At 43.7% G+C, this 23,756-nt stretch overlaps 3 protein-coding genes across 3 annotated transcripts; all 3 read right to left on the minus strand.

The window, feature by feature from the left end:
• Positions 1–398: 398 nt before the first annotated feature.
• rab25 (RAB25, member RAS oncogene family) lies at positions 399–6,537 on the minus strand. Its single transcript, NM_001146600.1, is given in 5 exon segments — positions 399–1,031; positions 1,313–1,393; positions 1,826–2,019; positions 2,722–2,917; positions 6,273–6,537. Coding segments are annotated over 5 exon segments (636 nt in total). The 5' UTR covers positions 6,310–6,537; the 3' UTR covers positions 399–903.
• Positions 6,538–7,061: 524 nt separating this feature from the next.
• Positions 7,062–10,244, minus strand: LOC106580651 (ragulator complex protein LAMTOR2-like). The gene is made up of 4 exons (XM_014161947.3): positions 10,034–10,244; positions 9,740–9,902; positions 9,377–9,466; positions 7,062–7,596 (listed from the first exon to the last, which is right to left on the minus strand). Exons 1-4 carry the CDS (start codon positions 10,099–10,101, stop codon positions 7,540–7,542), a joined length of 378 nt encoding a protein of 125 aa, XP_014017422.1. The 5' UTR covers positions 10,102–10,244; the 3' UTR covers positions 7,062–7,539.
• A 600-nt stretch (positions 10,245–10,844) lies between these two features.
• Positions 10,845–17,058, minus strand: LOC106580647 (ubiquilin-4). Its single transcript, XM_014161937.3, has 11 exons — positions 16,695–17,058; positions 15,515–15,666; positions 15,203–15,354; positions 14,807–15,069; positions 14,331–14,489; positions 14,002–14,227; positions 13,698–13,837; positions 13,501–13,584; positions 13,236–13,351; positions 12,955–13,135; positions 10,845–12,736 (listed from the first exon to the last, which is right to left on the minus strand). Exons 1-11 carry the CDS (start codon positions 16,839–16,841, stop codon positions 12,584–12,586), a joined length of 1,773 nt encoding a protein of 590 aa, XP_014017412.1. The 5' UTR covers positions 16,842–17,058; the 3' UTR covers positions 10,845–12,583.
• Between the last annotated feature and the right edge of the window lie 6,698 nt (positions 17,059–23,756).

Consider the following 23,756-nt stretch of genomic DNA (forward strand, 5'->3'; position numbering starts at 1 on the left):
TATAGGTTTAGCCAAGGACTACTTATGAGATCAATATGGTCAATGTCTGATCATTAATGGGATAACTTCATTAGATTCAAAAGTGATCCTCACAGATGGAAAATGTAGGCTATTCCATTATATTCTCTTTTATCAGTTGCTTTATCAGTTGCATATGCATTTTTAGATGTATTATAATGGAATGTGTGTATGATGGATTGGCTATTATTGTGAAGGAAATCAAATGTAAAAAGTGATCATTAAAAGGCAAGCAATAATGAACCTGGCATTTGAGTGCAAAAAATATTCCTGTATTGTTGTAAAATCACCTCACAATAAGAATAAGCCGTTTTGGAACAATTTAAGCATAAGATAAAACAATGACATGTAACTGTACATTAAGTAAACAGAGCACAAACAACAGTGACAGCAAATTTAATTAATCAAGCTTTGTGTAAAATTATAAACATGGTTTTGGCACCTGTTGTCCAGTCACAAAAAATACAAATATTCTGTACATCAGTTGACTACCTTTTTTTCCAAAAAAAATGTATCCTTCCAAGCAAAGTCGAATCTTAAAAGTTTACACAAAATCTTTGTTTGAGACATTTTTTATATTCAAATGATTTCTGGATTCTTTGGGGAAATGTACCATGGACCTCCAGCCATGTACATACATACACATTACATAATCTTTAGGAATGGAAAACTCATTCTGTCTGCCGCCATGTAACTGTGTCACATCAAAGTGGTCTTGCTCAGCATCATTCTTTTCAATCAGATGTGCACCCTTTTGGCAGAATAACTAGAGGAAGATGGAGTGCTCTATACCACATGAGGTCGTAATAGGGGTGGGTGGGGCAGGTAGCCCCATACTGCTCCACAGTCACCCCCCCCCCCCCCCCCACTGGGTGGTTTGCCCCATCAGAGGTTCCTACAGCAGGGCTTCTTCTCTTCAGGGTCGCCTGCAGCTCTGGGGACAGGGCTGGCCAGAGACACGGCACTAATGGACCCCCGGAGCACCTTTTTACTGCTCACCTTCCTGTGGATCTCTGATGGAATAGGCACAGGGATACAGTATGAATTCTGGTGCAACAAACAGTGACAAAAAACCATTGACCACAAACTGCCAGTGACACAACTGCTTACACAAAACAATAAACGTGGCACAAGCATTTTGTTCTGCAATGCCAACTTTCCACTCAGTTTTACGGATGAATTATTGAGCATTGATTGCGCTACTATTACACCAAAAAAACAAGGTTAGCTAGAGAGCTAAAAACAAACAAATCGATAATAGGGTTGGTACTGTAAATATATAAAAGTAAATTACCTCCAAGGACATTTTGGAATGCCGTCTCAACGTTTGTGGACTCCAAGGCTGATGTCTCTAAGAACAATAGGCCATTCTTTTCTGCAAAGAGCAAGAGAGGTAGTGTTACTGAGTATTTTCTCATAATTTAGGTTTGTCAAATTTGGGGTGAACTTGTGACTCAAGCCCAGTGCTTGACATGGACTGAAATAGACTCTGGTACTCATTTTGGGTGCCGGTACTGTTTATATTTATAGTAGGTGCAGGAGCTCAACAATACCTTTGAGCTAATATTCTATTTAAGGAACAGGAGCTCAAGCAGTAGAACATTTGAGGTTCCGGTACTCAGCTCCCAAGTCAAGCACTGCTCAAGCCTTGGACCAATAAGTTTGGACCAATAAAGTCTATTGGCTGCTGTGAATATTAGTATATTAGCAATGCAAAACAACAATTCACTATATAAGGGAACAACATTTTGAAGTTATATGCTTTGTGTTTATCCTAGGATATATTCATTGTGCCTGGCAGCTGTACCTGCAAAGTCCTTGGCCTCCTCATTGGGCACTGATCGCTCTGACCCCAGATCTGTTTTGTTGCCCACCAGCATGACTACGATGTGAGGGTCTGCATGATCATAGAGCTCCTTAAGCCAGCGCTCCACACTCTCATAGGTCAGATGCTTGGTGATGTCATAGACCAGTAGCGCTCCGACAGCTCCTCTATAATAACTAGGTAGAAAATATGAAAACGAAAGAGGTGATAAGATAAGTCAACACCTTACCAATAACCTGATGTTTTTATTCATATTGATACAGTATGTGATGGGTGATGCCTCTGAGTATCCATATCGCATTTTTCTCTTGAAATGCCATGTAGGCCTCCATAGTATGATACATGATCGAACCGACAAAAGATTTATAATATTCTAATAGACTTGTTTTTTGATTACAGAAAGACATTTCTAGGGAAGGAAATGCACATGAGGGAATTATTCAGTAAGTAATTACTAAACTCTGGACAGAGAATAACTAATCCGGTAGTGGTATAGCATATCCTTAGATTTGTCTTGTCATTAAATTGAATGGACACAGTTTTATTGTTTTTGAAACGTGTTTCCATGCCATTAAACCTTCCAGAGTCTTTACAAAAGAACAAGTCAGGAAGAAGTCGGAGAAGAAACATGTTTGAGTCTGGATGTTTATTGAGTACGTCCAGCCAATGGATATTTAGACCAAAATGCACAAGTAGTAAATGACTGGAACAGTGAACCTGCTGTTTGTTCCTCCAGGCTATCTGGGCAAAATGTGAAACCAGTGCCTGTCCACATGGAGTGTTTGGGCCTATAATACCACCCAAGATGCCCACACAATAGTGAGAAATGGTCCCTTTGTGTGTGTACGTGGGTCCACAGTTTCACCCAGAGTACTCACGCGGAGGTGATGGCCCTGTACCGCTCCAGCCCAGCCGTGTCCCAGATTTGAGCCTTGATGATGAGACTTTTCAGTTGAATTGTGCGTGTGCTGAACTCCACCCCGATGGTGGTGCGGCTGTCGTGGTTGAACTCGTTCTTGGTGAAGCGGGAGAGCAGGTTGCTCTTGCCAACGCCGGACTCACCTATCAGAACCACTGTAGAAGAAAGAAGGGGGAGAGGAGGGCACGAGTTCTAGTGCACCAGAAAGATCTTTGAATATGTGCTTTACATCCCCAGTGAGTCCCTATTATGTGAATTAATGGTATGTCTATCATCTAGAAAGGGGACTAGGCGTGTTTCATCCTAGACATAGAACACTTTATTTTGCCATAGTGCAGATGCACAATAGTATCAGGCGTAGAACCTCAAGGTGCCATTTCAGGGCACAGAACATATGGAATTACAATAACGAGAGTAAGTAATGGTTTTTACACACAAAACAATGATTCTTCAATGCATCTCTTTCTTTACTGTTATAATCTCACTCATGTGATCCCATTGATTAATACCAACTCATAACTACAATAAGGCTGCTCCCTGAACTTCATGCACATAGTGTAACTCTTAGGTGAGGCCTAGGTGTGTCTTCCAACAGCCCACTCAATTTCACTAACCCTACCCTAAATCCTCAGTCTTAGTCTGCTGCTCACTGTTCCCATTATATCATTAGGACTCTCTTCACAATGGTGTTCTATGAAAGAAACAGCACCACACCCGTGCAAATGGTTACTGGGCTAATTATGTTAAGTGAGGAATGTAGAACAAACCATCTGAGAAGTAGCATCAAAGTCATGGCTCAGGTGTCTTTAAAATGAATTATCATGCTTGTTCGTGTTAATTATAATCCAGGAAATGGGAGCTAATATGTTATTATTACGCTGTGTAGGTTAAGATATATGTAGTATATGCAGTGATGGGTCAGTTGTTGAAGAGAACCAAAGAGGATGGGATTTATTGCATTGCTCTTGGGGAATTTCCTGTAATGAAACAGGCCTTCAAAAGAGGAAACGACTAAAAAAATCTGGTGGTACAGTTTACGCTGATACTTCCCTATATCCATCTTGCTGTGAGCAATCAGTCTACTGAGTCCAAACAGAAGAGGTACAAGGAACAATGAAGCCCCCCTGTATGTTTCAGTGACTCGTGTTTTTGCTTATAGAGTGTGAGCAGCTGACTCAGAAAGCCAGCCTTGGCTTACTTGACAAACATATAGGAAAATATGACCACAAGACACAATAACACCATGATTTCATGATTTCAACACAGCCGACTGAGCTGAGCCAAACACCAATTCCTGCTTTACTCTCAACCATGAGAATGTGAGCTGAACCAAGATGAGCATCCAAGTTCCATGACGCACCAGCAAGAAAGATCTAAGAAGTAAATATCCAGGAAACCAAGAATGTGAAAAAGAGCAGTGTGCAGAAGGTTAAAAAAAAAGAGCAACATGTTTATTTAGTAGTCACCTAATACATATTCCATTTATTGCCCTCCAAACCACAAGTGGGGATAAGATTTTGTAACTTTTATTTAACTAGGCAGGTCAGTTAAGAACAAAATCTTATTTACAATGACGGCCTAGGAACAGTTGGCTAACTGCCTTGTTCAGGGGCAGAAGGACAGATTCTTACCTTGCCACCTCGGGGATTCGATCTAGAAACCTTTTGGTTACTGGCCCAATGCTCTAACCACTAGGCTACCTGCTGCCCCAAATATGCAAGTATATGCAATCAGCATGCTGATTTATGCTACAGAGCTTTTAACAGGCAATACGTTATTTGTCAAAAGCAAAAATGTTGGGGTCATGCCTGTTCATGTTTCCAGATTTACATTAAAGCAACTATCCGGTTTCTGGTCTCCGAACCCAGTTTAGAGTTAACCTGAGGTGTAAAACAGGCAGCAGGATAGAATGTTTACGAGATATTCTACTTTGGTTTGTTTTGGGTAATTGTTCACTCCATTGGCAGATCATTGTTCTGCTTTTAGTAGGTGAGATGAAAATGTGGCCATTTCCCCTCCCATACTCAGTAACCTCTTATGCAAACAATACCCCTGGTTTCCATGGCAAATAGGACAAGAGGCCTTGAAGCACTCTACTGGCCCGGTTTGACTTTGTTGTGAGGAAAAAGGGGATTAAGTAAGTTGCAGAAAAAACTCCCCCTCATGTAATAATAATTCAGTTTTACTTCAATTGATTTATGACTGAGCAGTTCCCTCAGCTTATTTACATACAAAAGCTGCATTTACTTTTAGACAATCAAAGCAGGGAATCATTTAGATTTTACTTCATGATGTCTGGATGGTTTCAAAAATAAAAAGTTATAGTAGAATTAGGCTTAGTCCTCCGTTCCAGAATGAATGGCAGAAACTTACATGTGGATCAGTGAAAACACACTAAATTTGACTTCGTCACCTTCCCCCTGACCCAACCAACTGGGTTTTCTTGTTTCCCTACCGACAAATCACTTCACCTCATCATGCACAACATCACCTCCTCTACCATGCCTGCAGCGTATAGGACTTAGTTAGTAGGTCATTTAGTGTAACAGTACAAATGTTTCTCTAGTGTGACTATAGACATAATGGAAAGAGTGATAGGCTCAAACATTCAGGAACGTGTGTTTTCCTGGAATGACATTGACAAGCTTGTGAAACTCACCACAATAACAGTTGGGGGTCGAGAATGTATTCAGGTACAGAGAAATAGCATTCAAGTTCATATAAATAGCAACATTCTTGGCGTAGCACTGTACTGATTTGTAAAATACCAACAGTAGCTTATTAATGAACCTCAAGGTTAGAGGCATTCTTAAAAGTACTGGATAAAACTCCTAGACCTGGGCCTGTTTCCACAAACTGTCCCAGAGTGGGAATGCTGATCTAGGATCTGTTCATACAGTCATATACATCATGACCTAACATGCTAAACTGATCCTAGATCAGCACTCCTACTCTGAGACGCCCTGCACTACAGGACTGGCGTAAACATAATTACCAATATTTATTGAGTGCATGCACTATGCAAGACACCTTGCTTCTGAAACAGGGTGTGTCCTATTTCAGGACACACCCTAGATTCTTTCTGTAATTTCAACACAGGTGAGAGTGACCTGCATCCTATCTGTGTGGTAGATGTGTTACTAACAATCTACTGTGTGCTTTTGATACTGTGCTGGCACTTAGCTTCTATCCATAGCTTCTATCCTTAGCATACACACACTAAGTGACAGAACCCAATGGTTGTCTGTACTGAACAACACTGCACTAGCTCTAACTACAGAAAAAGTAGGTTTCAGAGTCACTCTGTTGACATATACACTATATCATTATTGTGGCTCAGTTAGTAGAGCATGGCGCTTGCAATGCCAGGGTTAGGAGTTTGATTCCCATAGAGGACCATTAAGCAAAAAAAGTCTGACAATGCATGCAATCACTATTGAATAAGACTGTCTGCTACATTATGTAAATGTAGGACATCAATCTGTTAAATGTGAAACAACATGGACTCACCCTTAAAGACAAAGTTGTAGGCCTCATCTGAACCCATGATGTACCCCTTCAGTGGTGCCACAATGTAATGCCTGGTCTTCAAATCCAGCTCTCAAAGTGTGAGGGGAGAAAGGAAAGATGACACTAGCCCAGAAGCCACTCACCCTAATCTTCAGATTTAAAAGAGCTGCACAAATACTTCCCAAGTCATCTGTCCCCCTCTATGTTTAATATAAAACTAGATTGTTTACAAGGAACTTGCTCCGCTGTGTCATAAGGTAGTTCTGCTGAGGAATGATGGGGGTTGGGGGGAGTGGCTTGGTGTAAGTCTATGGCAGGTTGAACAGGTAGGACAACTGCATGAGCAACTGTATGAAAACAATTGCTACATGCCATCTGCTGGACAAACCAAATGATTGTCTTCAGGAAATTACTGTTTCCCTATCCCTTTTTCATGGTGAGAGACAATCATTGCTTCCTCTGAGGTGTATTCACTATGAACCAAACGAAACAGGGAGGGACCTACCTGCCAAATAGAACATAATTGTTGCAAAACTGTTTCCATCACAAAACGTTTTGCTACAGTATGCATCTAATGAATAAACCAACCCCTGGTTCTGTTCATCTCAAACCAGGAACACAAAGCAACAGTAAAAGGGACCTAGAAACAGTGTTGATAAAGGTCTGAATTGTCAAACATAAATATATATATCAGTAAGAACAATACTGTCAAACAATTGACAAGGTGATGCAATCTTAGGTCTGTTCAGCAAACCTGGTACCCCTGGAACTAAAAATCGAACGTATAAATCAAATACATAAAACCATTTATTTCATATCCTTGAAGATAAAAAATTCTTGATTTTTCCATTGAAAAAAAACAATAGTTTATGGATAGCCTGTTACAAAGGGATATCATACATTTAATTGAGTGGCAGCAACAGACAAATGTAAGATTCTGACTAGGGTAAACAGTGAATGCCTTAAAGTTAATGTGTCAGCATTTTCAGCAGTCCTATTGAATCTCAAAGATTTACATAGCCAGCCTTACACAATGTATGAGTTTGACTTTTGAACTGCATGCCACAAAGGGCCAAATTACTAAAAACTCAAGCATTAAGTTAGAGCATATTGAGTATAAATATAGTAATCAGAAGATAAATACTCAGTTCATTCATACACAGATTGCAGTGGTTCATGAAGACCAGGTGAAGCATTCACATCAGCAACAAGAGTTCATGTATTTTCAGGGGAGACAATTGAAGACAACGCTCCAGCCAGACTTCCCCTATGATGCAGCAACTTGGGTTAAAGGTTCCTCCAGGTAAAGTACCAGAGCTTCAGCCTAAAAATACCACACAGACAGGAGAAATATGCTTAGTATGGTATGCAGACATGATCTGTGCTCATGGCTCTTTAAATGACATACAGTTGAAGTCGAAAGTTTACATACACCTTAGCCAAATACATTTAAACTCAGTTTCACAATTCCTGACATTTAATCCTAGTAAAAAATCCCTTAGATCAGTTAGGATCACCACTTTATTTTAAGAATGTGAAATGTCAGAATAATAGTAGAGAGAATTATTTATTTCAGCTTTTATTTCTTTCATCACATTCCCAGTGGGTCAGAAGTTTACATAGACTCAATTAGTATTTGGTAGCATTGCCTTTAAAATTGTTTAACTTGGGTCAAATGTTTTGGGTAGCCTTACACAAGCTTCCCACAATAAGTTGGCCCATTCCTCCTGACAGAGCTGGTGTAACCGAGTCAGGTTTCTAGGCTTCCTTGCTCACACACGCTCTCTCAGTTGTGCCCACACATTTTTCTATAGGATTGAGGTCAGGGCTTTGTGATGGCCACTCCAATACCTTGCCTTTGTTGTCCTTAAGCCATTTTGCCACAACTTTGGAAGTATGCTTGGGGTCATTGTCCATTTGGAAGACCCATTTGCGACCAAGCTTTATCTCGAGACATCAGTCAGGAAGTTGTCGCTTCAATATATCCACATCATTTTCCTTCCTCATGATGCCATCTATTTAGTGAAGGAAGTGCACCAGTCCCTCCTGCAGCAAAGCACCCCCACAACATGATGCTGCCACCCCCGTGCTTCACGGTTGGGACTGTGTTCTTTGGCTTGCAAGCCTCCCCCTTTTTCCTCCAAACATAATGGTCATTATGGCCAAACAGTTCTATTTTTGAGGACATTTCTCTAAAAAAGAACAATCTTTGTCCCCATGTGCAGTTGCAAACCGTAGTCTGACTTTTTTTAATGGCGGTTTTGGAGCAGTGGCTTCTTCCTTGCTGAGCAGCCTTTCAGGTTATGTCGATATAGGACTCGTTTTATTGTGGATATAGATACTTTTGTACCCGTTTCCTCCAGCATCTTCACACGGTCCTTTGCGGTTGTTCTGGGATTGATTTGCACTTTTCACACCAAAGTACGTTCATCTCTAAGACACAGAACGCGTCTCCTTCCTCAGCGGTATGACGGCTGCGTGGTCCCATGGTGTTTATACTTGTGTACTATTGTTTGTACAGATGAACGTGGTAGCTTCAGGCATTTGGAAATTGCTCCCAAGGATGAACCAGACTTGTGGAGGTCTACAATTTTCTTTCTGAGGTCTTGGCTGATTTCTTTTGATTTTCCCATGATGCCAAGCAAAGAAGCACTGAGTTTGAAGGTAGGCCTTGAAATACATCCACAGGTACACCTCCAATTGACTCAAATGATGTCAATTAGCCTATCAGAAACTTACTAAAGCCATGACATCATTTTCTGGAATTTTCCAAGCTGTTTAAAGGCAGTCAACTTAGTGCATGTAAACTGCTGACCCACTGGAATTGTGATACAGTGAATTATAAGTGAAATAATCTGTCTGTAAACAATTGTTGGAAAAATTTGATGTCCTAACCGACTTAACAAAACTATAGTTTGTTAACAAGAAATTTGTGGAGTGGTTGAAAAACAAGTTATAATGACTCCAACTTAAGTGTATGTAAACTTCCGACTTCAACTGTACATACTTGTTCTCTTCAGGAATAAGTCATTAGTGTTTTGTAATTTCAAATACAACACAATTCACATACCAATGTCATCCACACTCAAAGTATTCTTCCTCACCTTGGCTTTCAGCATTCCAAAGCCCACAGTCTCTTTGGCATACATGCACAGCAGTAGGTTAGCTACCCGTGTAATGGCCACCCTGCCTTCCTGCAAAGAGAAGACAAGAAAAGAATAGATAAAAATACATGCACATTGAATTTCAATTTACCTTTGATGGTGATACTACCTCCCAAGCTGCCAACTAGCCTAGGTCATCATTTTCTACCATTATTTAACTAACGTTATAGGGCATACAACATATTTTCTCTGGAGCCTCTGACTGTGATACTCAATGGATAACCAAAGCAAGGCAGAATTATGGAGAAAAAAAAAACATTTGATTCATGCATAGTAACTAGACCATACAGTTCAAACTCTAACCATGCAATCCATCAGAATGAATTTGAGTTTATCTTCGTTGAAAGCTTGATGCCCATTCTTGTCATAGGCCGACCAGATGTTGCTTGCGATTGCAGCGGTCACTCGAGCGTCAGTGTCCCCGTAGCCAGAGTAAGCCAAAAGAGACCCTTCATTGTTTAACAATCTGCGGGGAGAACATGTAAATAAGTTACCCAAGGAGAGCGTTAGCTAATCTTAAGAACAAATTATTTGCCAACTTAGCTAGATAGCAGAAAACAACGCTATATTCACGTGCCTCTGCCACTCAATACTTACAGTGTGCTTTGTACTCCGCTTGTATTTGCCTGGCTGAGAACTTGCGTCAAGGCTTTAGGCCGCAACATGGTTTGCGTGAGCAATACTTTGCAGGAACTCGATTAATTTAGGCGAAATTATGATGAAGTGTATATTACCATCAGGTTCAGTGACTTCTTCAATAACAACACAATCGAGTCAGCTGACCCCTTCAACTTCCTGATACAAATCGTAATGCATTATGGGAATGGCACTGACAGTGGGTGCGTTCCAGACGATTGAAACCGGTCACTGGAATAATATATTCAAGTGCACCAATTCAGCTCAGATCTGCCCCAATTATAGAATTGACATCCTTTTCATGTTGCTCCTGAGATATTAAACACTTGTCCAAGTAAGAGGACAGGGGGATAATCTGTATTAGAAGAACAGAGTTAGCTACAGTATCCTGACAGGGTCTAATTGCAGCTATTGAATAAAGGCACAAGATGGTATATCAAGGGCACAAAATGGCATATATCCCCATCATATTATCAGACAAGGGATTCAGATCAGTTAAAAAAAGAATAATAGCTAACCCGAGTAACCTCTTTGCAGTGAGGCCGGATGAGTCTAACAATTGCATTGCTTCCAACTTTACAGCCCAAGCATAATTGATGAGATTGAACTAGCCCCAGTCATTTGTTTATAACTTACACAGCTTTCCTTTAGCCACCATTTTAGACCAGGATCTTCAAAGTTACATGAAATGATCATAAATTGAAGATCTAAGAAATCCATGCTTTTATACATTTTGTCATCATGGAGGAAAATAAACAAATCCAAGCTCCTCTCTGGTGAATGTTAAAACAGCTTAATGCTTAATTGCCATTAAGATATTTCAATGTTTATTACAGTTCACAATTTATATTTTCAAGCTTGGTCCTTTAATGAGCTACCCAATATGCATGGTCACCACTATAACTTTCCCACCTCTGACTACACACAACAATTCCCATACAAGTTGAACAAATCATCCATATCAAGTTCATATAATTTCATAACATACACAATGTAGACTAGTGTTAATCACACCTGGTCCTAGGGGGTTGCAGTCAGTGTGAACAGGCTAAGTCTACAACATTAACTACTCATCAAGATAATGAATAGCTGAATCACATGTGTTTGTGCTGGGCTTGCACTCAATTCCAATTTTACTTTGCCAAAAGGGTGTGGATTGCCGTAAACTTGAGCTAAATGGAGTTTCCACCACATTTCTCACTGCAGTCCAGTCCAGTGCTTTTAAATCTGAGGTGGGGTGAACAAGTGTGCATTTTGAGGCTTGAGAATCTGAATTTAGCATAGGACATAGGGTGCATCCCTCCAGGATCAGGAGTGAAGACTACTGGTGTAGACCATGCTTCTGAACTAAAGGAATCACCACCACACACTTGATCATGTTTCTTGAAAGGTATTATTAGAATAGATAACAGAGTGACTCCAAGAAAAAGGCAGAGCTGAACAGCTGTTCTTTAACTGTAGGTACTGCAACTAATATGTATGGGTTTAAGAAAAACAATTCTCTATGCTATTAGTACACTTCGTCATTATAGATTTCACAAATTATTTTTGAATATATTGCTGAACCCAATATACATTTTTATCAGGCACTAAACCGCTGCTTGTATGAAAATACACAAAATGGTTAACGTAAAAGATGTCTGCATTTTTATCATTGCTCAGATTAAAACATTGAGGTCTTATCACAACCCATAATCAGAGACTAAACTGTTGAATAATTTACACTCAATAGCATTCATTGACTCAATGTAGCATTGAGTGCAGAGCTCACCAGCTACCTTGCTTGACCTTCCAATCTGAAAATCATCCCTTCCAAAAAAGCTGAAAGTGTAAGCAAACTGCTGAACCAGGGGCACTATAGTCCTCAAACAGAGAATCCAACAGCCTTTATCTGTTTTGAAGGATGTCAGGAAATTCTTAAAGCAGAAGGTAAATTGAAGGTGAGTGGTAAAGAAAAGAGAAGGTAACTTCTACAGCTCCTGTAATAAATACTAGTCAATCAAGCATGATAGAGTGAAATTAAGTAAAAACAAGCAGGTTCTCATAACAATGAAAGAATGAGGGATTCCTCTGACCTATGATTTCAACACTCATATTCCTCCAAATTTCAACTCGTTACCGGCTAAACACAATCCATTAAGATGGGCTAAGTCGGCAACCTCATGCATGTCCAGCAAATGGGCACAGTCATTTCAGAAATAATCTCCCATAGTCAACAGAGGAAGTAGTCATGTTAGTGGTGGCGTCATTTTGCAGCGGTGTCATCATTCCACAGGGTTGATATGAGGTCTCTCCAATAGAAACTTGAATCTGAACACCCACTTCCTGCCCCCATATCTTTCCTATTATTCACAGATCAGCCAAAGAGATGAAAAGTAATTGGAATTCAATTGAGTCTGAGGGGCTTGTCAGACTGTGATGAAGGACTGTGTTCATTTGTAAACTCCCACTCCAGCCCTCACCCCCCCTACCTAACCCCTCTCTCCCAGTAATCTCAGGGGGCTAAGGGAGTTAGGAGGGCTGGGAGCCCAGCAGTCTCTCAATGGCAGCGTTGATGTCTCCCCCCGTGGCGATGAGGGCCTGCAGGTTGGCCTCGCGGTTGATGAAGCCCATGGCGCTGAGCTGGTCCAGCTGCTGCTGAAACCGCACCTCCGGGGTTACGGTCTGCAAAGGGGAGCATAACCAAAGTCATTTTTTTTATATGAGCCTACATGGAAAATGTTGCTGGGGTCCTATTTGAGTGACTGTGTCAGTGCCAGAATTAATTGGTTTTAGATCAATGTGGCAAATAGAAACAAAGCTAATGCTAACCCACTAGACAATAGCAAAGTATAGTTACCAAGTAGAAAGTTAGAAATGATTTTTGCAGCTCAATGACATACCGATGAGCTGCCTCCTCCTCCAGCAAACATCTGTAACATCTGCTGCATGAGCTGCTGCTGTTGTTGGGATGGGTTAGTGGCAGCGGTGGGATTTGAGCCCTGTGTTGGGGGAGGAAGGTTTTCTGGGGCCACACTGCCTCCTGTGGTTGGAGGAATCACTGGGATCCCACCAGGAGCCAAACTAGGAGAAGAACCACAGTTTAAGTGGCATCATCAATAAAATCAAATGTAAAAAGCACGAGTCTGTCCAGTAAGAATCTACTGGATAGATGGTACAGTACCTGGGCATGAGTCCGGGGGCTTCCGTCTGTAGGGTCTGCAGGCCCTGCTGGATCTGCATGAGAGCCTGCATGGCCCGGGGGTTAGTCATCACAGACAGTGACTCAGGATTCTGCATCTGTAAAATAACCATTTAGTTGGTCAACCCAAATGATGTTCCATTTAGTCACAGTCAGAAACTCAGCGCCTTCCATAACACCGTCGTCTTTTTTGTCGTTGTTGTCAGTATATGGAACTAAAGTGTATAACTGGAGACAGAAATCTGACCTGTTGGAGAAACACTGGCATCTGATGTCTTAACTGTTCCTGTAACTGGGGGTTTCCGGCAAAGAGGGGGTTGTTCAGCATTGCCTGAGGAAATTAGTAAAGGATTAAGCAATGATTCTACTCTTCACACAAAATAGCCTAGAATATTCATCAGGACTTATGAATCCTACTGCAGAGAGGGCTGAAGTTGTGCAGACCTGCGAGGCGAGGTCAGGGTTCTGCGCCAGCGACTGCATCATACTGCGCATGTAGGGCGCAGACAGCATGTTCTGCATCAGCTGAGGGTTCTCAGAGATCTGCTGCATCAGACTCTGCATGCCAGGGCTACCAAACACACCTGGACAGATTATAGGGTGTGGAGTGAGAGAAAGACCACGGCTCAGCTAAGCAGAAAAACAAGGGTTATGCTCAAGGGTGGTATGTTAATACAGGTGTAAGGGGAAATATAGTTTTGCAGATTGACTAAAAAGTGAAAGTGCTTTTCTGATGTAGTGTTGTTACCGTTGCCCAGCCCAGAGGCGTTGATGCCCAGGGGGTTGGAGGCACTGGGTGCAGTCCCGCCAGCAGAGGAGGTTGTTGTCGTGGAGGCGCCAGTCCCCCTGATCTCTGAGGGGGTCGTTCCAGGGGGTCCCCAGGGGTTTGGTAAGGGCTCCCTGTTCTCTGTTCTGGAAGGCTGCACGCCAGAGTCCAAGTTTCCCCCCAAAGCAGAGAAGGGATTGTTTCCAAACTATGGATAAAAAAAAAAAAAAGAAATGGACTAAGTCACACAACTGGACTTGATTCAAGACGATTGTATGTCTACATATGGTATTTGCAGGAATAATAGCTACCTGCTCTCTAGCGGCACTGAACATAGGCTCCTGGATGTCTGTGTACATCCTCCGGAGGGCGTTGTAGCCCCCAGGGATGCTCTCCAGGTTGCTAAGCGCCCGGTCCTGGTTACGCATCATCTCTTGCATCATGGCTGGGTTCCTTGCCAACTCCATGGTCTGAAGAGAGGAAGGGAGTTAACATTATGCATCTGTGTATGAGCCTCCTCACATCCATTCCTCCCACCGTTTTGGGAGTGGTGCGGTCTAGTTTAAGGGTTTGGGCCTATGTAAATTTGCACTGTTACATAGACCCCTTTTTACATTTAAACTACATTGCAAGCTAATTACATAAACAAGCAAAATGGTTTGAGTAATATGCTCTTCAAGCGTAGGCTCTTTAGAGGGATTCAAATAAGGCCAAGACACACTATGATTCCCCAAAACCAAGTCTATGACACCTCGAGCAAAGGACCCATCTGAGCTCCAGACCTAACCTGTCTCATAAGTTCAGGGTTGTTGAGCATGTGGGAGATCTCAGGGTTGCGCTCCATCAGCTGCTGCATCTGAGGGTTGGTCACAATCATCTGCCTCATCAGGTCTGGGTTGGACATCATGTTCTGCACCAAAGGGTTGTCCATGATCTGAGACAGCATCTCCGGGTTGGACATCAGCTGTCTCTGCATCTGCTGCTGCATCTCCATGAAGTTGGCTGAGCCCATGCCCATGCCTGACAGGCTAGATAGGTCACCAAACCCACCTATGCAGACACAAGGGGGCGGTGGATTACTGGAAGGATATAGGTTAGTGACTAGTTGTGTGGATGTTGAGTAGTTGTATGGCGATATGGCCGTCTTTCTGTGAGATGGTTTGGTGGGGACTGGGTCACTAACTCAGTAAGTTGGGTGGCTGTGTGGAGGCTGGGGTAGGCCCATTGCCTGGTGTTGTGCTGTCATTGGGCGCTGCGCTTGGGTTGACGCTGCTGTTGGCCTGGGGGGTCCCAGAGCTGGATGCCGAGGACTGGGATGTGCCACCAACTGTAGCCCTGGAGAAAAAGCGAGGTCATTATCAACCTAAATGTTCCTTTATCTCTCTCTCCACACACACACACACACACACACACACACACACACACACACACACACACACACACACACACACACACACACACACCACTAGAATAGTGGGCAAGAAAATCTTCTTACTTGGGAGCAGTCTTGATGACAAGGTGAACAGTGAGTCCGTCCTTGATGCCGTGTTGGTTCAGTGTGTCCCCGTCCTTTAAGATTTTGCCAGCAAAAATCAACACCAGCTGGTCCTGCTTGGCATTAAACCTTTTGGATATCTCCTCTTTAAACTGTATGCACGAGACAGAATGAAGTGGCCGGTGAACACAAATGGGAATAAAGAGGATAGGTACATACTCAAATCATTCAGTGTTGGTAAAAAAAAAGTTTTCTTGGCTTAGCTAGCTAACGTTAGCTAACTATGTGAATCTGCTAGCTGTCCTTTTAGTTTTATAAAGAACAATGAGGTCAAATGTTAATGGTTTAGGAAATCACCAAATACAGCATTAACCATGTCGCTAGCCGTGAACTTAACAATCAGTTTCCCGAGGGAGGGTATAATTTGTGGGACGTTCCAACAGGAATCTGTTCCAAAAACTTCGTAAATAACAAGGTTGCCAACAAACAACGCATACAAAGTTGTATAGCGGCAGAATAAGATACCGGGTAGGGAGCGGGCTATTTCATAAAAATGTTCACTCACCACGTTTATTCCGAAAAATGTCTGTCCTCACTTTGGTAGCCTATGGACAAACATTAAGAATAAGCTACGTGGTGAGTTGATGCATGCCTATTCGGCAGCTAGGTGAATTGATCATACTACTTTGTATGCGTTGTTTGTTGGCAACCTTGTACTTTACGAAGTTTTTGGAACAGATTCCTGTTGGAACGTTACACAAATTATACCGACCCGTTTCCCGATTGGCTTTTGCAATGGCCGGGTACTCCTTTGGCTAGTCGGTTATCACCTAGCATGATCGCAGCTAAAGTTAGCTAACTAGATGAGCCTGACAGAGACGTAGCTGGCTAGCTTACTCACAAGCTAACGTTAGCTAGTTGCGTAGTTAGCTAGCTCATGCTTGCTATACATGTCTTTTACACAGCGCCGATTGTGCAAAACACGAGTCAAACTACTATTAGGAAGCGATTTTCAAGGAAATCGACAAGTTGAAAATAAATATTACTAGTCAGGAAAATGAGAATTCTTCCCAATTAACATCGTAAACCAGCTAGGTAATAGTTGGCTAGCTAACTTCGATTTATGCTTGTTAGCCACAGCATGACTTGCATAACTGACTGTGTAAATAAATGCGAATACCTGTGCGACAGAAGAATCCTCCGAGATCGCTATCTCCTCTTTATCTTTCGGAGTTTTTACCGTGACCACGATCATGGTCCCGTCTGAGGCAGGATTTTCAACAACGTTGGAATCCACAGTGGGATCTGTGCCGCTGTTCTCCGCCATATTTACTCCTCTTCGAATTCACTACATCCAGAGAGGAAGAGGCGAAGCGAGAGGTTTTACTCAGCCCAAAATCTGTCCACGAAAATAAGATTTGTTTGTATGGTCATTAAGTGTCGAATTTGGTCAACAAAAATGTGTATATTTTATTTGCTATGTGAGGATTATTTGATCAAATGGACGTTTCGTAATGGTGTACCATACGTGGCATTTCGCCAACTTTGAAAAAAACTACTTTATATCGGAGTTGTGCCTGTTGTCATAGAGATAGATAGAGGACTCATCATATAACACGTTCAAGCATGGTCATTGCCATTGAGGGCTTCTACCGTTAAAGCGGTCACCGAGGTGGGGATTCCTATGAGTTGGGATTTTTCAACCGATGAAGAAGAAGATAAATTACTACTTTAAAATGGAGTTGGCCTCAAATGCGCTGCCAATGCTGTTACAGACTCTATAATAGAAAATACACAAAGATGAGTCCTCTATCTATCTCTATGGCCTGTTGTTGACACTTATATCGGCCCTCACATTGGCTAGAATGGTGTCACGTGCTCTTGCATCGCCCGCCTTCCATCTTTGAGGACATGTATTTCTATTGTTATAGCGGTCACTTTACTATCTTGTCAATATAATAAACAATCTTTGCTACATCACAAAACTAGCTAACAAAATTCTCAAACTGAGATGAAAGCAGTATTACCTTAGGTTTTTGCAACGTTGAAGTCTAGTGGTGTGGAGGTGTCATTGCATTTGGCCAAAATGTATGTGTGCTACTCAATCATGTATATAAACCCAGATCTAAATCACTGTCAAATCTAAAATTGTAATGCTGAGAAAAAGTGGGCAAATACTTTATATATTAAATAGTATATTTAAAGGGGCAATCTGCAGTTGCTACATACGTTTTTGGAACCCTAAATTGATTCTTGAAGAATATAATTTATGCCTTAGTTCAACTGTCACACCCTATCAAACCCAAAATATAAGATTGTTTTACTCCAATTTGTAAACAAAGTAAATGTAAACAAACTCTGCATCCTAAAAACTTGGTTAAAAATAAAATTTTAATATCATGGAAGGTCAGTCCTTGCACCATTATGTTTATGAATGTGAGAGTGGTTACATCCCTCAACTTTTTACCATACCATAACAGAGTTGGGGTGTATACTTTGTTATTGTTTCAACTGCAGATTGTCCCTTTAAAGTATTGTAATTTTTTGTGCGGTAATGAGCATAAAATCCCACATGCATTAATTAATTCTTTAATGACATGAAAATTGGGGTTTGAAGGTGAATAACAGCCTATTATGCCTAATAACTCAGTCAAACCACTGCACGACCCTAATGCATTTTTCCTAAAGTAATATCTTATAAAAAAGTATTAATGAAAGCTGTGACGGAAACAGGAAGTTTCGGTAGGCTTCAATTTTATAAATGCCAACAGATAATTTGTTCATTGGACATGGTGGGATCTTTTTTTGTCGGTAAAATTAATTACGCGAGAAATGGTGGTGCATGGAAAACGCCTTTATGCGCAAATATTGATTTGATATAATAATTGTCATATAAAAGTACATTTGGATGTGGCGCGCGCGTAGTTGGTCTTGAGTTAAAAAGTTTGGGATCCCCTGGTGTAGATAATCATTGTAGGCCTACCATCTAAACCAGGGATGTCAAACTCATTCCATGAAGGGCAGAGTGTCTGGAGGCATTTGTTTTTTTCTTTCAATAAAGATCTAAACAACCAGGTGAGGGGAGTTTAATACTAACTACTAACCTTAATTAGTCAATCAAGTACGTGGGTAGAGCGAAACTCGATTGTCGCCCTCGGTGGAATGAGTTTGACACGTGATCTAAACTGCTGTGAAATACATTTTCCATAACCAAAAATATAGAATTTTCAGCTGTTTGAAACTGGTGTAGCCTACAAAACCGAAAGTCAAATACGCAAAAACTAACCTTAAAACCGGGAGCCATAGCCAACATAAAACAGTTCTACCGCTTCTTAGTATGAAAAGAATGCACTCACTACTGTAAATCGCTCTGATAAGAGCGTACGCTAAATGACTAGTATGTAAAACATCTTAGACTTACTTTCAATGAGAATGACAGTAAAAAGTTAGATATTGCAGCTTTAAGCGAAAAAGTACATTTTGTGTACACTACATGGACTTTTATCCGCATCAAGTCTGTTTGGTGGGAAAATAATTTTTCTTTATGCGGATTTTAGAATATTCGCATGACAGTCTGTATCCAATTGTCTGGAAACCTACCGACTGTTGGGAAAATGTGCCTCTTTTTCTTTATGTGGATTTAAGAATGTTCAAATGAAAATCTGTTGCCAATTGGCTGGAAACCAAGCTAATGACATTCTTAACGAGGCTCATCTCACATTTGTGACCGCAGATTTAAAAAAAAAAGTGTGCTTAACCTTTCTCAAAGATGAAGGAAAAACACTAGGCAAACACTATAAGACCACGCCTATCCTTTATCAGTATGCAATAATTTAGTTGCCAATCTGCAGAGGTCAGACCACCAGCACTTGTGTGAAACTCCTTAGGCCGGAGCTGTATGTGATTATCCCAGTCTTTAGCTAGGTGAAACATTTTATTTCAGTCTTGATATAGGAAAGCCATCTAGAAAAGTTAGGCTATATAGAAAATCAGGAGTATGATTTTTGGATTTGCATTATATTATTCATATTTTTTGGCAGGTTGTTGCATGTTTTCCTCCTTTAACATGACCATGAGGACCACTGAGAAAGGTCTGTTTGCCACCTCTACATGTTACTGCTTTTTGTGTAAGTATGGCTACAGATGTTTAAAATAATTCCCCATTAATTCCAGAACAGATATTATAGGGGTTTACATTGTCCACTCTAAACTGAACCTAACATTTATTCCTTTACTTTAAACCTAATCGGGGGGGTGGGGAGTTTTTGAAAAGTGATCAAAATGCTGTGAGTCAGTTTTATATATATATATATATATATATATATATATATATATATATATATGTCACGACTTCCGCCGAATTCGGGTCCTCTCCTTGTTCGGGCGACGGTCGGCGTCACCGGTCTTCTAGCCATCATCGATCCACTTTTCATTTTCCATTTGTTTTGTCTTGTTTTCCTCACACCTGGTTTCAATACCCTCAATCACTTGTTGTGTATTTAACCCTCTGTTTCCCCCATGTCTTTGTGTGGGATTGTTTATTGTTTGATGTATGCGCACGTTAGACTGGTTGCGCTGGGTTATGTCAACCCGTATTGTATTTCGTGTTCATTGTGCCGTGTGTTTTTGGTTCACCTAAATAAAAGGCTCCGTTTGCTACCCAATATCTGCTCTCCTGCGCCTGACTTCCGTACAGCCATTTACGCATACCTGACAGAATCCCACACCGCCACATGGAGTCAGCAGGAGCAGGTACCTATGGTAGCGGAGTCGAGGAGCGTGTCCAGGAGCACACAGCGTTGATTCACCATCTCGGCGCCGCCATGGACCGCGTCGTCCAGACAATGGACCACTGGGAGAGACAGGGAGTTCCTCCAGCACATCCACCAGCACAACAGGGGTTCCCACTACTCGTCCCTCCTGTACCCGGTCCCAGTGGGATGCGTCTCGCCCTTCCCGGGGAGTATGATGGGACGGCGGCACGGTGCCAGGGTTTCCTGCTACAGCTGGACCTATACCTGAGCACCGTTTACCCGGCTCCCTCGGGAAGGGAGAGGGTATCCGCCCTCATCTCATGCCTCTCGGGGAGAGCTCTGGAGTGGGCCAACGCCGTGTGGGGAGAAGGAGATGCGGTGTTGGAAGACTTCAGAGTTCACCCGCCGCTTCCGGGCAGTCTTCGACCACCCGGGTGAACGTATTTTCCACCTGAGGCAGGGGACGAGGAGCGGCCAGGAGTTCGCCCTGGAATTTCGGACCCTGGCCGGCCGGAGTGGGATGGAACGACAGGGCCCTTATCGACCACTACCGTTGCAGCCTGCACGAGGATGTCCGTCGGGAGTTGGCCTGCAGGGATACCACCCTCACCTTTGACCAGCTGGTGGACATGTCCATTAGGTTGGATAACCTGCTGGTCACCCGCGGACGTCCAGAGAAGGCTCTGTCAATTCCCTCTCCCAACACCACCGCTCCGGTGCCTATGGAGCTGGGAGAGGCTGCGCTCAGGGAGGCCGGAGGAGGGGCTTTCACGTGTACCATCTGTGGCCACAGAGGTCACACTGCTGGTCGGTGCAGTGTTGGTTCCTCTTGGGGTCGAGGCAGCAGGCAGAGTACTCTGGCGTCGCCCCAGGTGAGCATGCACCACTCTCATCCAGAGCCCTCTGTTGTACACCTGTTTTTGCATGTTTATTTTCCTGAGTTTTCCCCGCATTCCCAGCATAAGGCGCTCGTCGATTCAGGCGCGGCTGGGAATTTTATCGACAGAGCATTCGCCCATAGGTTAGGGATCACTATTGTTCCAGTGGTTAGGCCTTTTCCAGTTCACGCTCTGGATAGTCGACCATTAGGGTCCGGGTTAATTAGGGAAGCTACCATCCCCCTGGGCATGGTGACGCAGGGGGGTCACGAGGAGAGAATCAGTCTCTTCCTCATTGACTCTCCTGCGTTTCCCGTGGTACTAGGCCTTCCCTGGTTAGCTTGTTATGACCCCACCATTTCATGGCAACAGAGGGCTCTCACGGGGTGGTCGCGAGAGTGCTCAGGGAGGTGTTTAGGGGTTTCCGTTGGTGCTACTACGGTGGAAAGTCCAGACCAGGTCTCCACCGTGCACATTCCCCCCGAATATGCCGATTTGGCTCTCGCCTTCTCCAAAAAGAAGGCGACTCAATTACCATTGACGGGGGGATTGTGCGATAAATCTCCTGGTAGACGCTGCACTTCCCAGGAGTCACGTGTATCCCTTGTCACAGGCGGAGACGGTGGCTATGGAAACATATGTCTCCGAATCCCTGCGTCAGGGGTACATTCGGTCCTCCACTTCACCCGCCTCCTCGAGTTTCTTTTTTGTGAAGAAGGAGGGAGGTCTGCGCCCGTGTATTGACTATCGAGGTCTAAACCAGATCTCGGTGAGGTACAGTTACCCGCTACCGCTCAACGCCACAGCGATTGAGTAAATGCACGGGGCACGCTTCTTCACCAAATTAGATCTCAGGAGCGCTTACAACCTGTTGCGTATCTGGGAGGGAGACGAGTGGAATTTGGCGTTCAGTACCATCTCAGGGCATTATGAGTACCTCGTCATGCCATACGGGTTGATGAATGCTCCATCAGTCTTCCAAGCCTTTGTAGACGACATTTTCAGGGACCTGTACGGGCAGGGTGTAGTGGTGTATATTGATGACATTCTGATATACTCCGCTACACGCGCCGAGCATGTGTCCCTGGTGCGCAGGGTGCTTGGTCGACTGTTGGAGCATGACCTATACGTCAAGGCTGAGAAATGACTGTTCTTCCAGCAGTCCGTCTCCTTCCTAGGGTACCGCATTTCCACCTCAGGGGTGGAGATGGAAAGTGACCGCATTTCAGCCGTGCGTAATTGGCCGATTCCCACCACGGTAAAGGAGGTGCAGCGGTTTTTAGCGTTTGCCAATTACTACCGGAGGTTTATCCGGGGTTTTGGCCAGGTAGCGGCTCCCATTACCTCGGTGCTGAAGGGGGGCCCGGTACGTTTGCAGTGGTCGGCTGAAGTGGACAGGGCTTTTGGGTCACCTGAGGGCTCCATTTACCTCGGCTCCCGTGCTGGCCCATCCGGATCCCTCTTTGGCGTTCATAGTGGAGGTGAACACATCCGAGGCTGGGATAGGAGCCGTGCTCGCTCAGCGCTCGGGTACGCCACCGAAGCTCCGCCCCTGTGCCTTCTTCTCAAAGAAGCTCAGCCCGGCGGAGCGAAACTATGACGTGGGCGACTGGGAGCTGTTGGCTGTCGTCAAGGCTCTGAAGGTGTGGAGACATTGGCTTGAGGGGGCTAAACACCCTTTTCTCATCTGGACTGACCACCGCAATCTGGAGTACCTCTTGGCAGCGAGGAGACTGAACCCTCGCCAGGCAAGGTGGGCCATGTTTTTCACCCGTTTAATTTTTTCCCTTTCCTACAGACCAGGTTCCCAGAACGTTAAGGCAGACGCACTGTCCCGACTGTATGACACAGAGGAGCGGCCCATGGATCCCATTCCTATTCTCCCGGCCTCCTGCCTGGTGGCGCCGTTAGTGTGGGAGCTGGACGTGGACATTGAGCAGGCGTTACGTGCAGAGCCCGCTCCCCTCCAGTGTCCCGCTGGGCGTCTGTATGTTCCGTCTGTTGTCCGTGACCGGTTGATCTATTGGGCCCACACGTCACCCTCCTCTCGTCATCCTGGGATCGGTCGAACGGTGCGCTGTTTGGCTGGGAAGTACTGGTAGCCTACTTTGGCCAAGGACGTGAGGGTTTATGTTTCCTCCTGCTCGGTGTGCTCACAGTGTAAGGCTCCTAGGCACCTGCCCAGAGGGAAGCTACACCCCTTACCCGTTCCACAGCGGCCTTGGTCACACCTGTCGGTGGATTTTCTTACCGATCTCCCCCCTCACAGGGAAACACCACGATCCTGGTCATTGTGGATCGGTTCTCTAAGTCCTGCCGTCTCCTCCCTCTGCCCGGTCTCCCTACGGCCCTAAAGACTGCGGAGGCCTTGTTTACGCACGTCTTCCGGCACTATGGGGTGCCTGAGGATATAGTGTCTGATCGGGGTCCCCAGTTCACTTTGAGGGTTTGTAAGGCGTTCATGGAACGTCTGGGGGTCTCGATCAGCCTTACCTCGGGGTTTCATCCCGAGAGTAATGGGTAGGTGGAGAGAGTGAACCAGGATGTGAGCAGGTTTCTGCGGTCGTATTGCCAGGATTGGCCGGGGGATGGGGCAGCGTTCGTGCCCTG

The sequence above is a fragment of the Salmo salar genome, chromosome 02 (assembly GCF_965601325.2).
Source record: "Salmo salar chromosome 02, fSalSal1, whole genome shotgun sequence".
Classification (NCBI taxonomy): domain Eukaryota; kingdom Metazoa; phylum Chordata; class Actinopteri; order Salmoniformes; family Salmonidae; genus Salmo; species Salmo salar.